The 21,248-nt window shown below is 40.7% G+C and overlaps 1 protein-coding gene across 1 annotated transcript in view; it reads left to right on the top strand.

The window, feature by feature from the left end:
* Positions 1–21,248, top strand: part of ELMO1 (engulfment and cell motility 1) — a 112,732-nt gene that overhangs the window by 53,337 nt on the left and 38,147 nt on the right. The window contains exon 2 of the mRNA XM_050937810.1: positions 15,308–15,471. Within this exon, the coding sequence (XP_050793767.1) occupies positions 15,311–15,471 (161 nt within the window). The 5' untranslated portion in view covers positions 15,308–15,310. The remainder of the gene's footprint in view (positions 1–15,307; positions 15,472–21,248) is intronic.

Here is a 21,248-nt window from a genome sequence, read left to right as displayed (position 1 = left end):
TTATTATACCCATTCTACAGATGGGTAAAGCATAGCACAGAGTGGCTGCAAGTGACTTTCACAAGGTCACAAAGTAAGACTGAACAGAACTATGAATAGTAGCTGTTTTGTTATTACCAGACCTCTGAGTCAGAAATTCATAAGTGATGCAAGCTCACAACGTGTTGTCTTTTTGTTAAAATTATGTCCACAATTGAGTCACATTTACCTCAGTCAAACATACCAAATTCACTAAGGGAAAAAGTCTCTTCACTCTGTGGAGCCCAGATAATTGAGCTTTATGCTGATGAATACATAGCAGCTGTAATGAAGAAATACCTCCTCAGTCCTAGGAGCAGGAAGCAACACAGCTTCTCTCTCAACAGTTTTGGTGGAGAATTAAGATCATTATATTATATTGTCATGGATCCCATGGCCCCTTACCCTAGTCCCATGATCTTCATTGTCCTATGCACAGCTGGCATGGAGATCTCCTCAGGGACTATTTATTATAATGAATTATTTGTATTATTGTATGTCTTAGAGGCTGCAATCAAGATCATGGCCCCATTGTGCTAGTCATTGTTTATACACATCATGAAAGACAGTCCCAGCCTTGAAAGGGTGACAGCCTAAACAAGCATGACAGACAATGAGTGGGAGAAAGGAAGGATGATTGTTCCCAATATACAGATGGAGACCTAAGGCATCTGAGTTGGTAACTTAAGTTTAAGAGCCTTGCCCAGCATCAAAGAGGGAGTCTGTGGCAGAGGCAGGAATTGAACTCAGAGCTCCTGAATCCCAGTCTAGTACATTAATCTTGAGATCATACTTACTCTGCAGAGTGCAGAGGACACTGAGACTGCTTTGTGTCTGGTCTGCCCATGGCTTCCACCAGCAGTGCCCTATTGAAGGATTTACATATGGGGCACCAAGCAGAATTTCACCCTGGTTAAATAAAATTCCCTGTGTCTAACAAGTGCAAAAAATACTTGAGTCCTTTATTTTTCATGTAGGTTCTGGAAACTGATGTCAGCTGTATTGCCTTAAGCAGCAGCAGCAGCCTTTTACCTTCCATCAAAGTAAAAACATAATCCTGAATTCACTGTCTACCCTTCTCTGCATGCTGTGTCTCCGACAACCATCATTCTTGTTTGTTTATTAGGTTTTGGCAGTGAGCTGCACCACCAACTGTGCTGAGATCATGTTTAGTTTGGCAATGATTAATGATGTGCCACAGGAGAAGGAAACTTTGTTAAGCCTCTTTGCAGGACTGATAAACCAAAAGCTGTGGATTAATTCGTTTTGTGTTCTCTCTGTCTCTAAAATAATTAATCCTATTTTTATTGTCTCTCATAAAGTACTGAGACCCACCACATCAGTCAGAGTGCACATACATATTGAGCCCTTTTCTCCCAAAATACATGATTCCCTGGGGAGCAGATGGTTGATAGGCAAACTAGAGTCAGTCTTCAGCAGACTGGGCTTCTTGACGTGGATGTTGATGGCAAGTGAAATGACATGAGATGTTGCTCTTCCTCTTAACAGCTGCCAGCAACTCTTCCTTAAAGCAGAGCAGGTGAAGCTGTGAGATCTGATTCCCCCTGCTCTTCAGACAGCTGTTTCCCCCAGCTTCCCTTCTCTTCTGGCTTCTTATCTCACTCTTCTATCGAAACAACCAATGCAACTCTGCCTCCCCTTCTCTGCTGTGTTTTTAGGCTTTTTTCCCAGTTCACAGCTGCCACACACTGTATTGCAATGCTCTTTTATATTTTTTCTCAGTACTATAATACCATACATATAAGGGTTTCCCCTGCCTGTGTCATCCTTGAAATATAAAGTGATGTGTCTCAATGCATGTTTTGTGTTGTGATATTTGGTATTACCCAATATGCTCTTGGGGAAAGAGAAAGAGAAAGCAGAGAGAGCCCAATATGCAATGGAAGAAACAGAAGGCAATAAAAAGTAGTGTGTTACTTATCATAAAATGACTACCATAGTAAATATGAACTGGTGTGTGTGCGTGTCCATGTCTGCATTCACACATGTTTGCATTGGGTCGGGGGAGGGACATTCAAATGCAAATCTGTGCCACTCCACTTTTCTGGAAGGAATCAGAACTACAAATGGTTAAAAAAGTCTAAGTTTTTCAATGAAGAGCAGAGATACAAAACAAACAGATGACATTTTTTATCTGCTACGATCTCCTCAGTTTTTGGTTTGATTGTTGTGTTTTGATTAGGGCTGTCAATTAATCGCAGTTAACTCATGCGATTAACTCAAAAAAATTAACTGCAATTAAAAAAATTTCTCACGATTAATCGCACTGTTAAACAATAGAATACTAAATGAAATTTATTAAATAGTTTTGGATATTTTTCTACCTTTTCAAATTTATTGATTTTTATTACAATGTAGAATACAAAGTGCACAATGCTCACTTGATATTATTATTTTTTGTTACAAATATTTGAACTGTAAAAATGATAAACAAAAGAAATAGTATTTTTCAATTCACCTCATACAAGTACTATAGTGCAATCTCTTTATCGTGAAAGTGTAACTTACAAATTTAGATTTTTTTTTGTTACGTAACTGCATTCAAAAACAAAACAATGTAAAACTTTAGAGCCTTTTCAGTTCATTCAGTCCTAATTTTTGTTCAGCCAATTGCTAAGACAAGCAAGTTTGTTTACATATACAGGAGCTATTGCTGACTGCTTCTTATTTCAATGTCACCTGAAACTGAGAGCAGGCATTCGCATGGCACTTTTGTAGCTGGCATTGCAAGGTACTTACGTGCCAGATATGCTAAACATTCATATGCCCCTTCATGCTTCGGCCACCATTCCAGAAGACATGCTTCCATGCTGATGATACTCGTTAAAAAAATAATACACTGATTAATTAAATTTGTGACTGAACTCCTTGGGGGAGAATTGTATGTCTTCTGTTCTGGCTTATCTGCATTCTGCCATATATTTTATGTTATAGCAGTCTCAGATAATGACCCAGCACACGTTGTTCATTTTAAGAACGCTTTCATGGCAGATTTGACAAAATGCAAAGAAGGTACCAATGTGAGATTTCTAAAGATAGCTACAGCACTCGACCGAAAGTTTAAGAATCTGAAGTGCCTTCCAAAATCTGAGAGAGACGAGGTGTGGAGCATGCTTTCAGAGGTCTTAAAAGAGCAACACTCCAATGCGGAAATTACACAGCCTGAATCACCAAAAAAGAAAATCAACCTTCTGCTGGTGGCATCTGACTCAGATAATGAAAATGAATGTGCATCGGTCTGCTCTGCTGTGGATCATCATCAAACAGAACCCGTCATCAGCATGGACACATGTCTTCTTCAAGCATGGAAGTTAAAACATGAAGGGACATATGAATCTTTAGCACAACTGGCACGTAAATATCTTGTGATGCTGGCTACAACAGTGCCATGCAAACACCTGTTCTCACTTTCAGGGGACATTGAAAACAAGAAGTGGGCAGCATGATCTCTTGTAAATGTAAACAAACTTGTTTGTCTGAGGAATTGGCTGAAGTAGGACTGAGCGAACTTGTAGGTTCTAAAGTTTTACATTGTTGTTTTTGAATACAGTTATTTTTTGTACATAATTCTACATTCGTAAGTTCAACTTTCATGATAAAGAGATTGCACTACAGTACTTGTATTAGGTGAATTAAAATGTACTATTCCTTTTGTTTTTTACAGTGCAAATATTTTAATCCAAAATAAAGAAAGTTAGCACTGTACACTTTGTATTCTGTGTTGCAGTTGAAATCAATATATTTGAAAATCTAGAAAACATCCAAAATATTTCAATAAATTGTATTCTGTTATTGTTTAACAGTGTGATTAATCGCGATTCATTTTTTTAATTGCTTGACAGCCCTAGTTTTGATGCAGGGTGAGGTGTTAAAACCTGGTATTTGTAAAAATGTCTGTTATCTCACATTCTGATATATTGTGTGGTCAAATGTACAGAACATACACACTTTCTGCAGGCCAGTTTCAGTGCACTCCAAGCAGCATTGCTTACTCCAATCCCATCCCATATGAATTCCCCTGGCCCTTCTTCGTAACACTCAGGGTATATCTTCACTACCAACCAGATCGGCGGATAGCGATGGATCCAGCGGGGATTGATTTATCGCGTCTAGTCTAGACGCAATAAATTGACCCCCAAATGCTCTCCCGTTGACGCCTGTACTCCACCACCGCGCGAGGCGCAAACAGAGTCGACGGGGGAGCGGCTGCAGTCGACTTACCGCAGTGAACACACCCCGGTAAGTCAATCTAAGTATGTTGACTACAGCTATGTTATTCACGTAGCTGAAGTTGTGTAACTTAGATCGATTCCCCCCCCCTTCCCCCACAGTGTGGACCAGAGCTCAGACAGTAGAACTGATCTATGGAGCCCATGGCTTCACTATATGCCATGCTCTCGATTGTACTCAGGTTTCACAACACAGCTAAGAATCTGCAGGAAGAGGAATAGCATTTCAGTTCATTTGACTCCACTTGCACACCGCCCCATACAGAAATACTGAACTATGTATGTGCACATGGGACATGTTCACTGTAGCACAACCTGTGCTGTTTGAATTGGTGTGAACCCACGACAGTTAATAAAAGCAAATCCTGTTATATAACTTTGCTTAATTACATCTGAGGGGAACTTCCAAATGAGACTGATTATTTTTAATTTGCTACATTTTAGAGCCTACAGAGGTTGACATTACCCTTTTAAAGACAAACAAATGGCTTGCAATGAATTCTGAAAAGCTTTTCCCTGTCCCAAGACACAGCAAGTAGCCCCAAGTTATTGGAATGAAAGACTGCAGACTTATTAGGTGTCAAGATTTACAACATGGAATAAGTTGATTGTGTTACAGTGATTTTGTTACAGTGATGCCATTCCTGTTACCATAGCTGAAGGTCTTTCATCACTGAGATTATAAACTCCTCTGTCCAGCTGTTTAGAACTCACCATGATAACTGGTTCCAGGAGGGAACTGCGTTTGAAGAAATTGTCAACCAAGACTAGAATGCTGGGGATGAGAGCAGAGGAGTAAATCATTGTGGAAAATTAATTCATTTTAGTCCAAATTCTGAAATTTTTCCTCGGTTGTTCTTTGGTAAAATTCCCATTGACTTCAGCGAGAGTTTTGTGTGAGTAAGAGTTAAAAAAAAAAAACACAAAAGACCTCAGGACCTGGCCTTGGATTGTAGGAGTAGGGGCTGCGGGGAAGGTTTCAGATACTTCCATTCAAGTGGAGAGTAAGTCAGTGAGGGGGCTTGCCAGGGGGAGGCAGGGACCAGATGAAAAATTATTGCTGCTTCTTAGCCTTTTGGTCAAGATTGCCTGTAACATCAGACTTATTATCTGATATGCTCTCTGCTGGGGTAAATGTATCCATCCTTGAAGGTAGTAGACTTGATCTAATAGATCTGTTCCATCCCTAACTGCTATGACAGATTATTTTGGCAGTCAGACTAAAGGCAATTACACCAGCATTAACTGTATGATAAATCAATGGTATTTACTACTGGGAGTACTTAATTCTCCTATGCTATCTATGGGCTTCAAGGGACTTCTCTTTGATGTGAGAAAAGTCCCCCACCTCTTCCCAACAGTCAAAAACTCACAGATCTCACAGTTTAAACCATGAAATCTCATGCAGGTTTTGTAGCAGAATATGGCAATTTTGTTACCATATTTCTTCTTGTAAGAATACCCTCACAGGCTTTGCTTTCTGTGTTCCTGTTTTAAGTTCTTTAATACAAAAGGGCAAAATAATTAACGTGCATTGTTGTCATTTATTATTTGTGTTACACAGTAGTGCTTGAACACTCTAGTCGGGGAACAGGAACCTCATTGTGCTAGACTCTGCACAGCTACAAAGTAAAAAAAGGTGGTCCCTGCCCCAGAGAGAAATGTTATCATTATTTGTTAGGATTTTTTCTCAATTAAAATAATTTCCTAAAGATTTTTAGCATAGAGGCTTATTTGCACATGTGCAACAACTGAAATCAGAGTTTTGGCTCTACCAGCCTTGAAGACACTTATTACGATCTGCCAGGTCAATAATTTGTGAACTTGGAAGGATTTATACAATGGATGATAATAGCTTTTCTAGACACAGTTGAGATCTGACTAGTCAGAAAGGGTTTGCTCTATTCACTGCTTCATGTATTTTATAAATGATTTAATTAATTCTTATGACTATTCTTAATTCTTCCAGCACTGAATAAACCTTTTGATATCATTGATGCACCTATCACTTAAGACACTCAATTGTTAATTGGAAGAGTGCTAAAGAATTGGTACTCTGTAGACAAGTTTTTTAGCTCATTGCTTTCTTCAGTGATCTGAATATAAAAATAGGGGTTTACCTAAGAATTATTATTGCTTACTCATTAGAAAATATGATGCATAATAAAATACAAATTTACCCAGATAAATAGCACATCTTTGCAAATGCCTGACTCTGTAGTTTGCAAACTTAGCAGATCCTCAGCTAATGGAAATTGCCATCGCATCATTGAATTCAACAGAGCTATACCAAATTACATCAGGTGATTTTTCCTGCTGTGTTTCTTCACAAAGGCTTATACGTATGTACACAGAACAAAGGACTCAATCCAAAGGCACAATTCCATTATCTCTAGTAAAGTATGCAAGGTACACTTTATTATGTACTGTGAAGATTTCCTCTTTTTAATATGAGAAATTTTTTTTAAAATGTTAAAGCCATGATGCATATTAACAAAGGTCAGGAAATTTAAAAAGAGGGCTGCCAGCTCATCTTTGAGCCATATCTTTGTCATTTTTCTCTTGTTCGTGTAAATTAAAGCTGAAGTGTGAGCATTTAATTTGAAATTCCTGATTTGGTACTGCTCTCAGTTATGCCAATGTTAAACCCAGAGTATCTGCATTTCATTAACAGAGCTGATCAAAATTATTTTACCAAAAAGGTTTACTGATGAAATACAGAGTTTTGTAATAGTGTGAAAAATGTCCATTTTCATTATGTTTTCTGATTCTAATGAGAAAATTTGAATTGAAATGCTTTGTTTCTAATCATAATTTAGACATCTGGAAATGTAAAAAATGCTGACAATTTGGAATGAAACATTTCATTTCAGTTGAAACTTTTAAAATTTTTCATTTTGACATTCTCAAATCAAATTTTTATTGGATCTTTTCATTCCTCGAGCATGTTCAGTATTTCAACTTTGCATCCATTTCAGGACAAAAACAAAAGTCAAAATATCAGATTTTCATATCGGATGGAAATTCTGTTTTCTAAACAGTTGTATTCAGTAGTTGCTTGGGGTATAAACTAGTGTAATTTAGAGCAGTACCAGTCCTATGATTTTAATTTAACTTGTTTTGGTATCTATTTTTTGTATTAAGTTAACACAGGATATTGTGGATTTAAAAGTTTGCCTATTCCTCCCTATCCCTCCCCAATATTAGCAATCTGTGAGTACACAAATCTGTAGCTGAACTTTTAGTCCTGTTTGAACATATATCAATTATCATGTTACTAAGACAATTGTAAATTGTAATGGAGGCACCACACAAATATTTGTTTTAGGACATAAATATTTGTTTCTAGCCGTGTTTAACCTAAATATTTGTTTCCTGTCTCCATTAGAATTTACAGCATGTTAATTATCACATGTTAAAACATGATTAAAAATTAAAGTGTAAACATTCTCTCTCCTCCCTCCCCCCACACTCTCTCTCTTTTCCATCTTCTCTCCCTCCTTGAAAACTTGTTTGAGGTGCTAAGCACATTTTGTTACTGAAAAGCCCTGGATTAAATGCCACCCACAAATGATTTGTGCATGTTTTATTTTGCCAGGGGACTTTGTCAGATACTGAGAGAAATAATGTAATCTTGGTTGAACTAAGATTTCAATTAACTAACAAGCGAGTTTACAGACACCGTCATATTAACTTTGCACATCATTTTACTTGGGCAGAAAGGCTTTGTCATTCAGGAGTCATCTCATGCCTCACTTGCTCCAGGGGCATGATGAACAGAAAGGAGACCAATTTAAATCTCATTTTTGGTGCAAATATTCATATCCTTCTGTACGTATTAAATGTAAAGAAAGATGCTTCTCATCCCTCAGTAGTTCCTGTTTAAATCAGAGATGGACTCAGGAAGTGTTGTTTGGATGATTCAGATTGTTTAGATGAGAGTTTTGAGGCCAGATTGTGTGCAGATTCAGTTCTGTCAAAATGTTGAGAGCTGTTCTCACAGTTTTTGAACCAAAATGCATGAAAACTCACATTATTAGTTCTTGCAAGATTCCTGCTGATGACTTTCTTCTCAAGTCCTTTTCCTAGTTTCATTCGTCCTGCATTTCACACATTCTTAAACACCTCTCTTCATTTCTCCCTCCTCCACCATTAGTTCCACTCTTTCCTCGTTCATCCCAGTCTCTGTTGATATTTCCCTTCTATTGGATGTCTCCTGACTCTCACGCTTTACCCTTTACCCCTTCCTTTACTCCTTCTTTTGTCCCTTCTGTTTCCTTTCGTTTGATCTTCTTCCATTATCTCTTCTTCAGATCCTTCTCCTCTGCTTTCCTGCTCTGTCACTGTTGAAAGTCCATTATAGTACTGTCTTCCAGGTTCACAGTCTCTCGTATCATTGACCCTTCTCCCACCTTATCTGATCTTTCATTAGTGCTTTTGCTTCTTTCTCTTTTAATATAAACCAGATTCTATCCTTGTTTTGCTAATCCATACTGCTAAAACCCCTTGTAGTAAAGAGAGAGCCTGGATCACTAGTCCTGTTGCAAAACCTTACGTCTGAAACAGAGGCTGTGAATGAAAGTCAGGCCATGTATTAACGTTCACTGTCGGATACATAAACTTGGCAAAGATGCTGCTAGCGTTGATAAAACATAAGTACTCCTAGAAAGTACTAGTCACTAAATAGTTGCGTAAATACATTCCAGAATGCCAATACAAATACACTCTAATCTTGCACAAGATCGGGGTTTGACAGAATAATGAATAGGGATGGTTTGTGTGAAATACCAGGAAAAAAGGTACCAGGGGAAGTAACAAACAGATGTCATAAAACATATAAGGTGGTATGGAAATTGCTTATTCCAGTTGTTCATCTTAATCTATATATGTCACGAGACCTTACCTTAACCTTTTGTGTGGCCGAGGGGACAGCAAAGACTCCTGCTGCTGTCTGAGCTGCTCCTTGCCATGTTATTAACGTACTTGTGCAAATTCTGCAAGTCATTAGGAGTGTCTCTTGAGGGCAATAAACCTGGCCACGTGCCGTTGTCACCAAACCATGCCTCTGGTCTTTCCCTATAATTAACATCAAGGTCTGCTGAATTAGCAGGCTGTGCTCTCTGCTAGTGCTGATAAGACCGGAGCTCCAAGGACCGAAGCCCTGAGCAGCTATAACAGGTTTGCTGCAATAACAACATTCCACCCTTCTACACCCCAGTCCCCGCCCTGCCCATCCTTCTTCTTCATAGCTATATCCTTCATTCCAGCCTTCTTTCTTCCTATCTTGCCTCCTCCAATCTATTGAATGTGCCACTCCTGAAGTCATTTTCCTTCCCTATCTCTCCAGCCACATCACTTCTTTCCTAGAAATCTTTTGTCGTATTTTTGTCATTTACTGCGTCAAATTCAAGCTGCTGTTCCTCAGAGTCCAGACCTCTGCTTCTATTTCTGACTTCAGTCAACCAAAAAATCCCCAAAGAATGTTATAAGTAGATTGGAGGTCTCCAGGAGAACTGGTACAGATATGTGTTCACCAAGAAAAATGTGTCAGTGCAGTCAGTAGATTGTACTCCTGAAATGAAATGTAAAACCAAGCCACGCGTTTAGTTCCCAGCAGACTATTTCCTTTGCCTGCAGATGTGCTGTAGGTCAGGGGTATAATGAGTCTAGTGCAGCAATTAATGATCCATTTCCTCTGAACTGTATTTACAGAACACCCAGACATAGCAATGGCAAAGCTATCCACTTTACTTCCACCAGGAATATCTAAGTTCCAACTCCCTCCTGGCTTCATTCTCAAAATAATCTTCTGCATCATGCTTAGGCCACAGAGCCTCTTTTCACACCTACCCGCATTTGAAGAGAAATGTAGTTGGTCATTTCCCCCCACTTCCACAGATCTCTGATAAGCGACAATCTCACTTCTCCTATCCCCAGCCACTCTGTCCAGTCTGGCTCCTCATATTGCTGGGAAGAATCTCTCACTGGTGAGTGATAAGACCAGAGAAAGATTGAAAAAGCAGGAAGGGGAGACTACTGCTTAGCATCCTCAGCAATGGCCCCTAGGAGCTGAAAGGCAAAACAGTTGTTCTCCTTACCTCGTGTTCAAGCTCATATCTTTCCTCACCACTCCCTGTCCAGGGTAGGTATAGAAAAGGAGACTAATAGATGCTCATTCCTTACCCCAAATCTTTACTCTCCTCCTGGGCAGAGGACAGGAAATTCATTTGGGGAATGAATCCTGGAGCTGAGACTTGAGGAGAGAGAGATCAGCCTTGAAGAACTCTGAGGCTGTGACATTGCACTCTTACAAAAACTGATTTAGGGAAGCTATCACCTCCTCCCCTCCATCCCCCCGCTACCCCATCTCTACAACTACCTCATGTGCTGATGCATTGATGCTGGATGTTGCTGTTAAAACAGTCAGTGCTGAAATAGTTAACAGTGTTGATATTTAAATGACTTGTTTCAACAAGGACTGTGTTAACGCAAACTAGGTACCTTTTAGTTCATGCTAGCAGGGTCTACATGGGGGTAGTTACGGTGCAACTCATCCGTGCATGCTGCAACGCATACCTCCATAGTCTGCCCTGTGGGGTTGTGTAAACAAGCCCTTAATATAAAGTCAGACTTCTGATCTGCCTACTTGAATGGGATTGTTTTTATTTTGCATAGAAATAAATTCCGATGCCAAGAGATGAGAGAACAAAAGAGAAGAAGATAGGAGTGGTGGGAAGATAGAATTAATCAAAATGTAACTTTACAGAGATGAGGTCAAACCAGGATATGTTGAGAGCTATCTAAAAAGTTGGGTATGAAGTTAGATAACATAGTAATGGCCAACTTAGAAATCCAGTAGATAGGTTAGATTCGATAGACATGAAAGGTACCGCTATCTCATTCCAGACAAGTAAGTTGGGCTTAAGTCACTGTGCTCCACAACATCAAAAATATATATAATTTTTTACCACTCTAACTCTTTGAATATTCTCAGTTAAGTTGACCACCTTTAGCAAACTGCCCAACTCATAGTTCTGCCTCACCACATAACAGGACATCAGTCTAGAAAAAATCCAACAAAAAGGATACAAAATGGAGAAAATGTTCCCCCTCAAAATCTAATCCTGCATATGTCATATGGTAAAAATATATGTAATGCATTTGCAATCACCATATATAACATTTATGTTTAACAACATGGGGGCCTGGTGTACACTTAAAACTTAGGTCGGCCTGGCTATGTTGCTCAGAGGCGTGGAAAATTCACACACAAGGGACGTAGTTAAACCCAACCTAAGCCCCAATGTAGACCTTGCTAGGTCAATGGAAGAATTCTTCCATCAGTCTAACTGCTCCTCTCAGGGGGGTGGATTTACTACAGCAATGGAAAAACTCCTTCTATCATTGTAGTAAGTGTCTGCACCACAGTGCTATAGTGGCGAGGCTGCAGCTGTGTCACTATAGGTCTAGTAGTGTAGATATATCCTAAGAAATACTGAGGAAAAGAGTTCCTTTAATTACACCTATAAGGTCAATTTTTAAATGTGTTGATCCTAAGCTTAGAGCAATTAATCTCCCAAGCAGCAGTAATCAAGAGCTAGCAACTCAACTTTAGAGATTTTGAGCAGATAAGAAGTTCTTGGCAGTGGTTCCCAATGCTAGGGAGATGACTCAACTAAAAGCTGCAGCGCTTAGCTTGACTTGTTAAATACCATTCCGCAACTAACACTAAAAATAAGATGGCCTCAGTGGCTTAGCTCTGGAGTGCACTGGTTTTTAAGGCATGCCTGTTGACTCTGCCATCTTGTGCTGATGGGGGAAAAGGTGTCACAAAGAGGACTGTATCGTTCTTTAACAATTCTCCTCTGGTTAGCTTTCAAGATTATAACACTGGAAAACACACACATTATTTGCATTATAACAGCTACTGCAAATACAGGGATCACTCATAGTCTTAAAGTTAAGCATGTGTGGAAGTGTTTGTAACGTTAGCATCTAAATTAATAGTTTGATTTTATGAGGTGCTGAGCACTCCACTTCAATGGAAGTTGGGGGTGCTCTGCCTCTTTGAGAATCAGGCCACTTATTTAAGTGCCTAACTTTAAGTATCTACTTTTGAAAAAGTACTTGTAACAATCTTGATAAATAGAGGGGATACCCATGGCCAAATTCATGCTCATTGGAAAAACTGAACTAGGGTGACATGTTTTCCTTCACTGAGTGCTATAATTGCTGCCAAGACAGAAAAAGAAAGATGGAACCAGAAATCAGATGGAACCTTGTCTGTCTAATATGGGTTTATGAATAAGCAGTACACCTGTTCCTTACGTTAGGAGCATCAGCTTCTGGCTATTCTTTTATGGACATTTTTTTCATTAGACTTCAGAAACTCTTTTAGGGCTTTATCCAAAGCCCATTGAAGTCACCGCCAGGATTCCCATCAACTTTGGATCAGTCCCTTCGTGTTCAAACATCATGATAGGATGCTCGTTTACATTTAATTTCTGGTGTAATCAGTAGACAGGGATGGCATATTTAATACTTGGACTTGCCTAATCTGTTTACTATATTGTGAATGTAGCCAATGAGAAAAGTTGTTCCCCTTAAATGATCAGTTTAAAAGCATGCAGAAATCCTCTTTGAAATAGGCAACCAAATCAATCACTCACCCATGCCAATAAGCTAAGTAGAATGACCAGTTAGAAGAGATCTATCTGATGAACTGCAGACAGCAGCCACCTGAAAGCAAACATCCCTATAAGTGGTGAAGGAACAGCAGCTGAAACATGGAATAAAGAATCCTAGATATTTTTACCTGATGAGTTATCCTTAAAAAAAATCTTATAGCCCAAATACCACAATGATAGGGATATTAAAAGGTGTGGATTGATTGATAGGACCCTCTACTTTGTTTGGGCCAGAGTCTACCAAACTTATGAAGAGTAGTATATTACTCTGCAAGTTCATACTCAAAGTAAAGTGCTCCTCTGAGTAAGGACAGCAGAAAATGACCTTTTGGAAGTAGATGTGGAAATGTAAACTTGTGCCTGATTGAAGAGAGAGAATTATGAGGGGGAAAAATAGCATCATCTTTTGGAAATGGATTGTTGGAAAAAGCTCAAGAGTGTTCAGTTTATGCAATAGAGAGCTTTTCTTATCTCTTTTTAATTGCTTCGATTTGCTTACTGCACCTGGTAGCAAGACTAGAATGAGTATATAGCTCATATCTAAAAGGACTGTTGCATCTCAAGAAATGAATGTCAAAAACACAGCTCAGATGATGACAGTTTCAAGGTTGATGCAGTGAAACTAAAACAATAATGTACACACGTTTTGGAAAAGAGAAGTTTTCAGAATGTGTAGTCTTCTAAGAGATCAAGCTTTCATTTTTAGAAATATTAGTGAAGACGAAGGAATAAAAGAAAAGAAAAAAACTATGCAAGAATATTTTCTATCCTTTTTTCCTAGATCTTAATTCCTATCACAGATCGGCTTTGATCTGGGCTGAATGTTACTATTTCCTCCTCCTTGTCTGCCTGGCTTGGCTGTGAGGAAGAAAAATCTTTTAAATTCTGATAAACTTTTTTTTCCCCCACTCCACCTAAAGACAGAATCTGATAAGCATTTCAAAGTATGTTATTTGTACCAACAGTGAGGAAAGAAGCAAAGAGAGCAAGCGAGAGAGAGATCAATCTGTGATATATATTTATGGATACTGGTGCCAAACAAGTCCCCTAAGTTAACTGTGTCTCAACAGTTTTCTCCTAGCAAAATAGTTAATATGCAAATATCTGTCTGTTGTGCAGACATCTTTCATTCTAATTCTTTAGTCTGCATTTTTCATGGCACTGCTTCAAAAGCAATCCTATAGCAACCTTAGAAAATTGATCACCCTCTCCTGATTTTATATTCTTTTGTTACTAGCTTCATTTCCTGTGCTGTTTACTCTACTCCTTGTAAATAAGTAATGGGTGCCTGAGACAGTAAGAAAATCAGTGACCCTCTAGGCTGAGGTTGAAACTCGAGTGGTTGAACCAAAGTCTCGAGAAAGGCAAAGGAGGAGAAAACTGGAATGGAAAAGAAAAGCACATAATAATCACACAGCAGTTATACATGTGTGTGTGTGTGTGTGTGTGTATATATATATCAGATGCTCCCCTCCCCATATGCAATTCAGAATGGAGCAAAGTACTGCAGTTATCAGACTTTGATACTGCCCTCTGCTAGGGAGGGCAGCATAAACTCCACTAGGAGTGTCATAAAGCCCTTCTTATGGATGCTCTCCGGCTTTGTGAGCTATCCACCCAGCTCCAGATCCCCAACAGTTTGCACTGTTGCATTCCATTTCCACGTAGACTTTCTGAAGGGGCCCCACAGCATGGGCTGAGTTAGCAGAAACCAGGGAGCGAATTCAGTCTCAGGACTCTGACACACTAGGGTGACCAGATGTCCCGATTTTATAGGGACAGTCCCGATATTTCGGGCTTTGTCTTATATGGGTGCCTATTACCCCCTACCCCCGTCCCAATTTTTCGCACTGGTCACTCTATTACAGACTATACAATTTTCTACATTAAAAACTATGTTGGGGCATTCCATTTGGCTGGTTCCGCTTACAATGTAGTTCTATCTTCTAATGTAGAAGAAACACAACCTTCTGTTACTCCTTTGTCCCCAAACCATGCTATGGCCTTGGCCAAACCAGGAGTATAGCATGGTACTGTAAGACAGTGACAGTCCCATTCACACTAGAAAACAGGATTTGCTTTTTAACAATTAGCAGATAACCATATTGTAAGTGAGTCCCCCAAGAGGATTATTTATTGTAGTGTATTTGAGCCTTTGTTGTTATATGTGGCATCCAGTTAGAGGTTAACGCCTTTGCAGTCCCTGGTGCAAAATTTGCTTTGAGATTACTACTGATAATTATTAAAATTCTCCTGTTCCCCACACCACCTAATTGCAACATATACTGGAATCTTATTTGAAATCCAAACCAAAGAGTTAAAAAAATAATACTTTCTTGCTTTCATCCCCAGGTAATGCAGGTGGTGAAAGAGCAAATAATGAGAGCACTCACTACCAAGCCTAGCTCTCTGGACCAATTCAAAAGTAAACTTCAGAATCTAAGTTACACAGAAATTTTGAAAATCCGTCAGTCTGAGAGGATGAACCAGGAAGATTTCCAGTCTCGTCCAATTCTGTAAGTACTTTCCTCTCTCTAAGTCACTTCTTGCATGGAAGGACTAACAAATGTGAATAACATTTGTGAACTGTTCAGGGAGAACACCGGGGGAAAAATTGTCCAGGGAGCACTGCTCAAAAGCAGTGGAATAGCGTCTGATTGAAGTGCATATGCTTTCTTCTGCTGGGAATCTCAACTGTTTCTTTGAGTTCAGTTAAAACAGATTTAGCTAATCCCTATAGGGCGAAGCATGACTTATTTGCAGCAAATAATGCTTTGACATTTCCATGCTTTGTGTGGTTGTGCGTGCACATTTATTTTTTTTAAGGTGAAATTTTGTCTTCTGTCCAATGCCCCATAAAGATTCAAAATATCACTTCTCTGAGCCAGGCAAATAGCCCAGAGCAATAGCACCAGTATAAATTGGCTCCATAAAAAAATGTTTGCGTGATAGTGTCATCTTTTCTTTGCTTGTTTTATCTTTGATGTTTGTTAGTAAGGTACGGTTACTTATTTCTAGGTGATTTCTTGTTAACATATATGCAGTGTAATATTCATGTCCTATGGTCTAATGCTATGTATCAGTTGTGGTATCTCTGTTATAGCTTGTGTCTGCTTCTCAAAATGTCTTCATCTCCATTATATGTGAAAATCCTAAAGATGAGCCATGGAAGTGACATTTGCACTGGGGCAGGGCTTGAAGCCAAACTATTGACATAGGGCAGGTTCATCTTCAGTGGTGCTCAAACCTCATGTCTTTTGACCCAGATTAGCAGAAACCTTTTGAGATGAGCAGCTGAGAAACTGTGAGAGTTCCATCATCTTAAACCATCATTTCATGAAACGTTGGCCACATTTGAAGTTGAATGGGACGAAACTGTAAAGATGGATTTGTATTTAGGTATTTCAGTTCCATCACTCTGGAGTTCAAAAGGATTCATATATGAGACTCTGGTTTTGGTTTATCTGCAAAAATACATTTAGGTGCAAACTCCATGGGCCTTTCTCTGACAGGACAATGCTGAAAGCATAAACTAAGCAGAGTTACAAACTTTAATAATAGTGACTGGAATGAAAGAGACAATGATGCTTTTATGTCTTCAGATTATTAGAATGATAGGACCTAGCACTCAGTTAGAATTGATATCACCTGTAGTCTTGCATCAGTTCAAAACTGGAGTACAAATGCTTTGCATCTCTACACTTCAAAGCAGTTCTTTGCCAATCTTTTGTAACACTCAGAGATTCAAAGCAACTTAGTGGTGCTACACCTGTTCCCAAAGTTTCTTGATTTCCTCACTTTCCCAGTGAGTCAATTATTTATCAGCGATACAGGTCAACTATTTATATTCACTTTGAGCCTTGCCTATCATGGTGAAATTTGCTAGTGCAGAGCAAGCTCTCTGATTCCAAATATCAGTGTTGCTCGCCACTGTCACTGTGTAAAGTCTGCATCCACAAAATGTAACGAATCCATTCCATGATACAATTAAAAGCAGTGTAAAAGTTAAAGAAACTCATTTCAGATCCAAGACAAATGTTAAGCTTAAGAAATAAATAACAAAGTTGTTTAAACAATCATGATTGTATTCATGGTGATTTAAATTCTGTGAGTTTCCATTTTGATTGCATCTCTGATCACTTATTCTTGATTGTGAAGGGAAAGTGCTCTTTTAGTTTCCCCTGTGATATGGCTCCATGTACTGAACTCACAAATTGTGTAGATGACACTAATAACATAAGTACAAAATCATGAATCCATTGTGTGTAAAAGAGAGAACAAGCCAGAGAAGGTAGTTTTGGTTCTCTACAGAGACCTAAAGAATTGCAGATACTTAGAAAGAAATTGTTCACAACTGAATATAACGTCACTAGCTTTACTTAGAGCTGTAGTAGGATGTGACTAATGGATGGTAACTATTCACTGCCCCAGCATGAAGGAGCCTTTTTGCTGGTGTTCCCACATATAAAATATAGAAGTTATAGCTCTTCAAATTTTTGGATTACTGTGCTCCAAATCAACTTTCATTTGAGTTTGAAGTGGGAATGGTTGCATTATTATTATTATTAATAATTTTATTATTTATTAATTTAGACTCACATAATTGCATTAGCTCAGTTTTGGAAGGAGGAATTTTGTTTCCCTAAGTCACAGTGTTATTGGGACATCAGAGCTCAAGTCTTATCTACTTCCAGTTCTGTCAAAACAGCAAATCCATGGGAAAACAAGGTGTGTTTGAATGGTTATGGAAGGGTGCACCCATAGTTAAAAAGCCAAATGGAGAAATAGAATAGTTACGAGTAAGAGTCAGAGCACATCAAGTCTCTGCCCTGAGCCCCTCTTTGGGTACGTCTACACTACAGCATAATTTCGAATTAACTTAAACCAGTTTTATAAAACAGATATTATAAAGTCGATTTTTTGCATCCACATTAGGCACATTAATTCGGCAGGGTGTGTCCATGGTCCTAGGCTACCATCGATTTCCGGAGCGTTGCACTGTGGGTAGCTATCCCGTAGCTATCCCATAGTTCCCGCAGTCTTCCCTGACCCTTGGAATTCTGGGTTAATACCCTAGTGCCTGATGGGGCAAAAATCATTGTCGCGGGTGGTTCTGGGTACAGCCTCACCCCTCCCTTCTTGAAAGCAGCAGACAGCCATTTCGCGCCTTTTTTACTGGGTGAACTGAGCAAATGCCATAGCACAGCAAGCATGGACCCTGCTCAGCTCAGTAACGCGATCGTGGACGTTGTAAACACCTCACGCATTCTCGTGCTGTCTATGGTGAACCATGAACTGCAAACGCAGGAGAGGAGGAGGCAGCTACGGCAGCGTGGCGACGAGAGTGATGAGGACATGGACACTGATTTCTCCCTAACCATGGGCCCCCGCGCTTTGGAGCTCCTGCTGGTAATGAGGGAGGTTCTACCCATTGAACGCCGATTTTGGGCCCGGGAAACAAGCACAGACTGGTGGGACCGCATAGTTTTGCAGGTGTGGGACGATTTGCAGTGGCTGCGGAACTTTCGCATGCGTAAGAGCACTTTCTTTGAACTTTGTAACTTGCTTTCCCCTGCCCTGAAACGCCTTAATACCAGGATGAGAGCAGCCTTCACAGTGGAGAAGTGAGTGGCAATAGCCCTCTGGAAGCTTGCAACGCCAGACAGCTACCGGTCAGTCGGGAATCAATTTGGAGTGGGAAAATCTACTGTGGGGGCTGCTGTGTTGCAAGTAGCCAAAGCAATCATTAAGCTGCTGCTACGAAAGGTGTTGACTCTGGGAAACGTGCAGGTCATAGTGGATGGCTTTGCTGCAATGGGATTCCCTAACTGTTGGGGGGCGATAGATGGAACTCATATCCCTATCTTGGCACCGGAGCACCAGGGCACCCAGTACATAAACCGCAAGGGTTACTTTTCAATGGTGCGGCAAGCACTGGTGGATCACAAGGGACGTTTCACCAACATCCACGTAGGATGGCCAGGAAGGGTTCATGATGCTCACATCTTCAGAAGCACTGCTCTGTTTAAACGGCTGCAGCAAGGGACTTATTTCCCGGACCAGAAAATAACAGATGGGGATGTTGAAATGCCTGTCATTATTCTGGGGGACCCAGCCTACCCCTTGATGCCATGGCTCATGAAACCATACACAGGCAGCCTGGACAGTGGTCAGGAGCTGTTCAACTGCAGGCTGAGCAAGTGCAGGATGGTGGTAGAATGTGCATTTGGCTGTTTAAAAGCCCGCTTTCAAACGTTACTCGCTCGCTCAGACCTCAGCCAAACCAATGTCCCCTTTATTATTGCTGCTTGCTGTGTGCTCCACAATCTCTGTGAAAGTAAGGGGGAGACCTTTATGGCGGGGTGGGAGGCTCAGACACCAGGGCGATTAGAAGAGCTCACCAGGAAGCGGTGCGCATCAGAGAAGCCTTGAAAAAGAGTTTCATCATGGGCCAGGGTACGGCGTAACTGTTGTGTTTGTTTTCCCTTCATGACCCTCCCCCCCTTTATTGACTCCTCCTGTAAGCAACCTACCCTCCCCCTTCGATTACAGCTTGCTTATGGAAATAAAGTTACTATCGTTTAAGAAGCATGTAATTATAAAAAGAGGCAGAGAATTAACAAGGTATCCCGGGTGTGGTTTGGGAGGAGGATAGGAGGGAAGAAAAAGGCCATTAAGGACATTTCAGTGTAATGACAGCCTTTTGGTTGGACTGTCCACGGGGATGGAGTGGGCGGGTGCAGAAAGCCTTGCCCCTCGCGTTCTTACACGTCTGGGTGTGGAAGATATGGAACATGGTGAATACCGAGGGTGGTTAAACATGGGCTGGAGCGGCACTCTGTGACCCCCGCTGCTCTTCCTTAAGATCCACCAGACGTTGGAGAATGTCAGTTTGATCACGCAGCAGCTCCAGCGTTGCATCCCGCCACCACTGATCTTCCTTCCTACACCTCTGATCTTCCTGCCGCCACCTCTCATCTCGAGCGTCTCTCCTATCCTCACGTTGGTCCCTCCTATCCTCACGTTGGTCCCTCCTGTCCTCACATTCACTGGCATCTTTCCTGTACTTTGCTACCACGTCCTTCCAGTCCCCCAGATGAGCTCTTTCATTGCGGGTTACTGCCATGATTTCTGTAAACATTTCATCTCATGTCCTCTTCTTCCTCCGCCTTATCTGAGCTAGCTTTCGGGATGGAGTAGGGAGGCTTGAAAAATTTGCAGCTGCATGAGTGGGGGAAAATAGTGATAGAAGGATTATAAAAGATACATTTCACAGAACAATGGTTATACTCTTTCACAGTGAACAACACTATTCACCTTACATAGCACATGTGATTTCACTACAAGGTCGCATTTGGATTCTTTTAGTATTGAGTGCCTGCGGCTGTGGTGTAACAGATCAACACAGACGCAGGTCTGGGCATCACAATTCAGCTTGCATGCGGTCATGGTAAGGCATACAGCTTCTCCCTGTGCTGCTGCTTTTACAAGGAGCAGCAGATGCCAAACCCTAACCCTAACACTGGAATTGCTTTACCCCTCCCTCCCACCGCATGGCTGGTATAATGGCAGATCACTGCTAATCACCCCCCCTTTTCTCCTCCCCCCCCCCCCCACCGCGTGTCTGGTAGCTGGGAAGATTCCTGCTGGCCAAACGCTAAAAAGCTCAGCGCCATTAACGCCCCTCCCCTCCCCCCGCTGGGCTACCTGCAAGGAAGGATTTCTTTTAAGCAACAGGCAAGCAGCCCAGTAGGAATGGCCAGCTCTGTCCCCTTAATAAAATTCCTTAATTTCAGCCAGGTTACCATGAACGATATCACTCTGCTGAGGATAACAGAGCGAGATAAAGAACGGATGTTTCTTGAATGCCTGCAATCACCGGGACCATACGCAGCTAGGCTTTGTCATGCAATGATACCAGATTACTTGCTACATGCATGGTGTGGTAAAGTGTCCTACCATGGTGGACGGAACAAGGCTGCCTTGCCCAGAAACCTTCTGCAAAGGCTTTTGGAGTACCTCCAGGAGCGCTTCATGGAGATGTCCCTAGAGGATTTCCGCTCCATCCCCAGACATGTTAACAAACTTCCAGTAACTTTAAAGCCTGCTAATGCATGCCAAACACTCATGGCAAATCAATCATTAAAAAACGCTTGCTTTTAAACTATGTTTTATATTTACAAAGGTACATTCACCAGAGGTCGCTTCCATGGCTTCACTGTCTGGGCTAGTGGCTTGGGAGGGCAGGGTCGGTAATTCCGTCTGGGTCACAAAAAGCTCCTGGCTGTTGGGG

This window comes from Gopherus flavomarginatus, chromosome 2, assembly GCF_025201925.1.
Source record: "Gopherus flavomarginatus isolate rGopFla2 chromosome 2, rGopFla2.mat.asm, whole genome shotgun sequence".
Taxonomy (NCBI): domain Eukaryota; kingdom Metazoa; phylum Chordata; order Testudines; family Testudinidae; genus Gopherus; species Gopherus flavomarginatus.
This window is presented reverse-complemented; position numbering and strand designations above follow the sequence as displayed.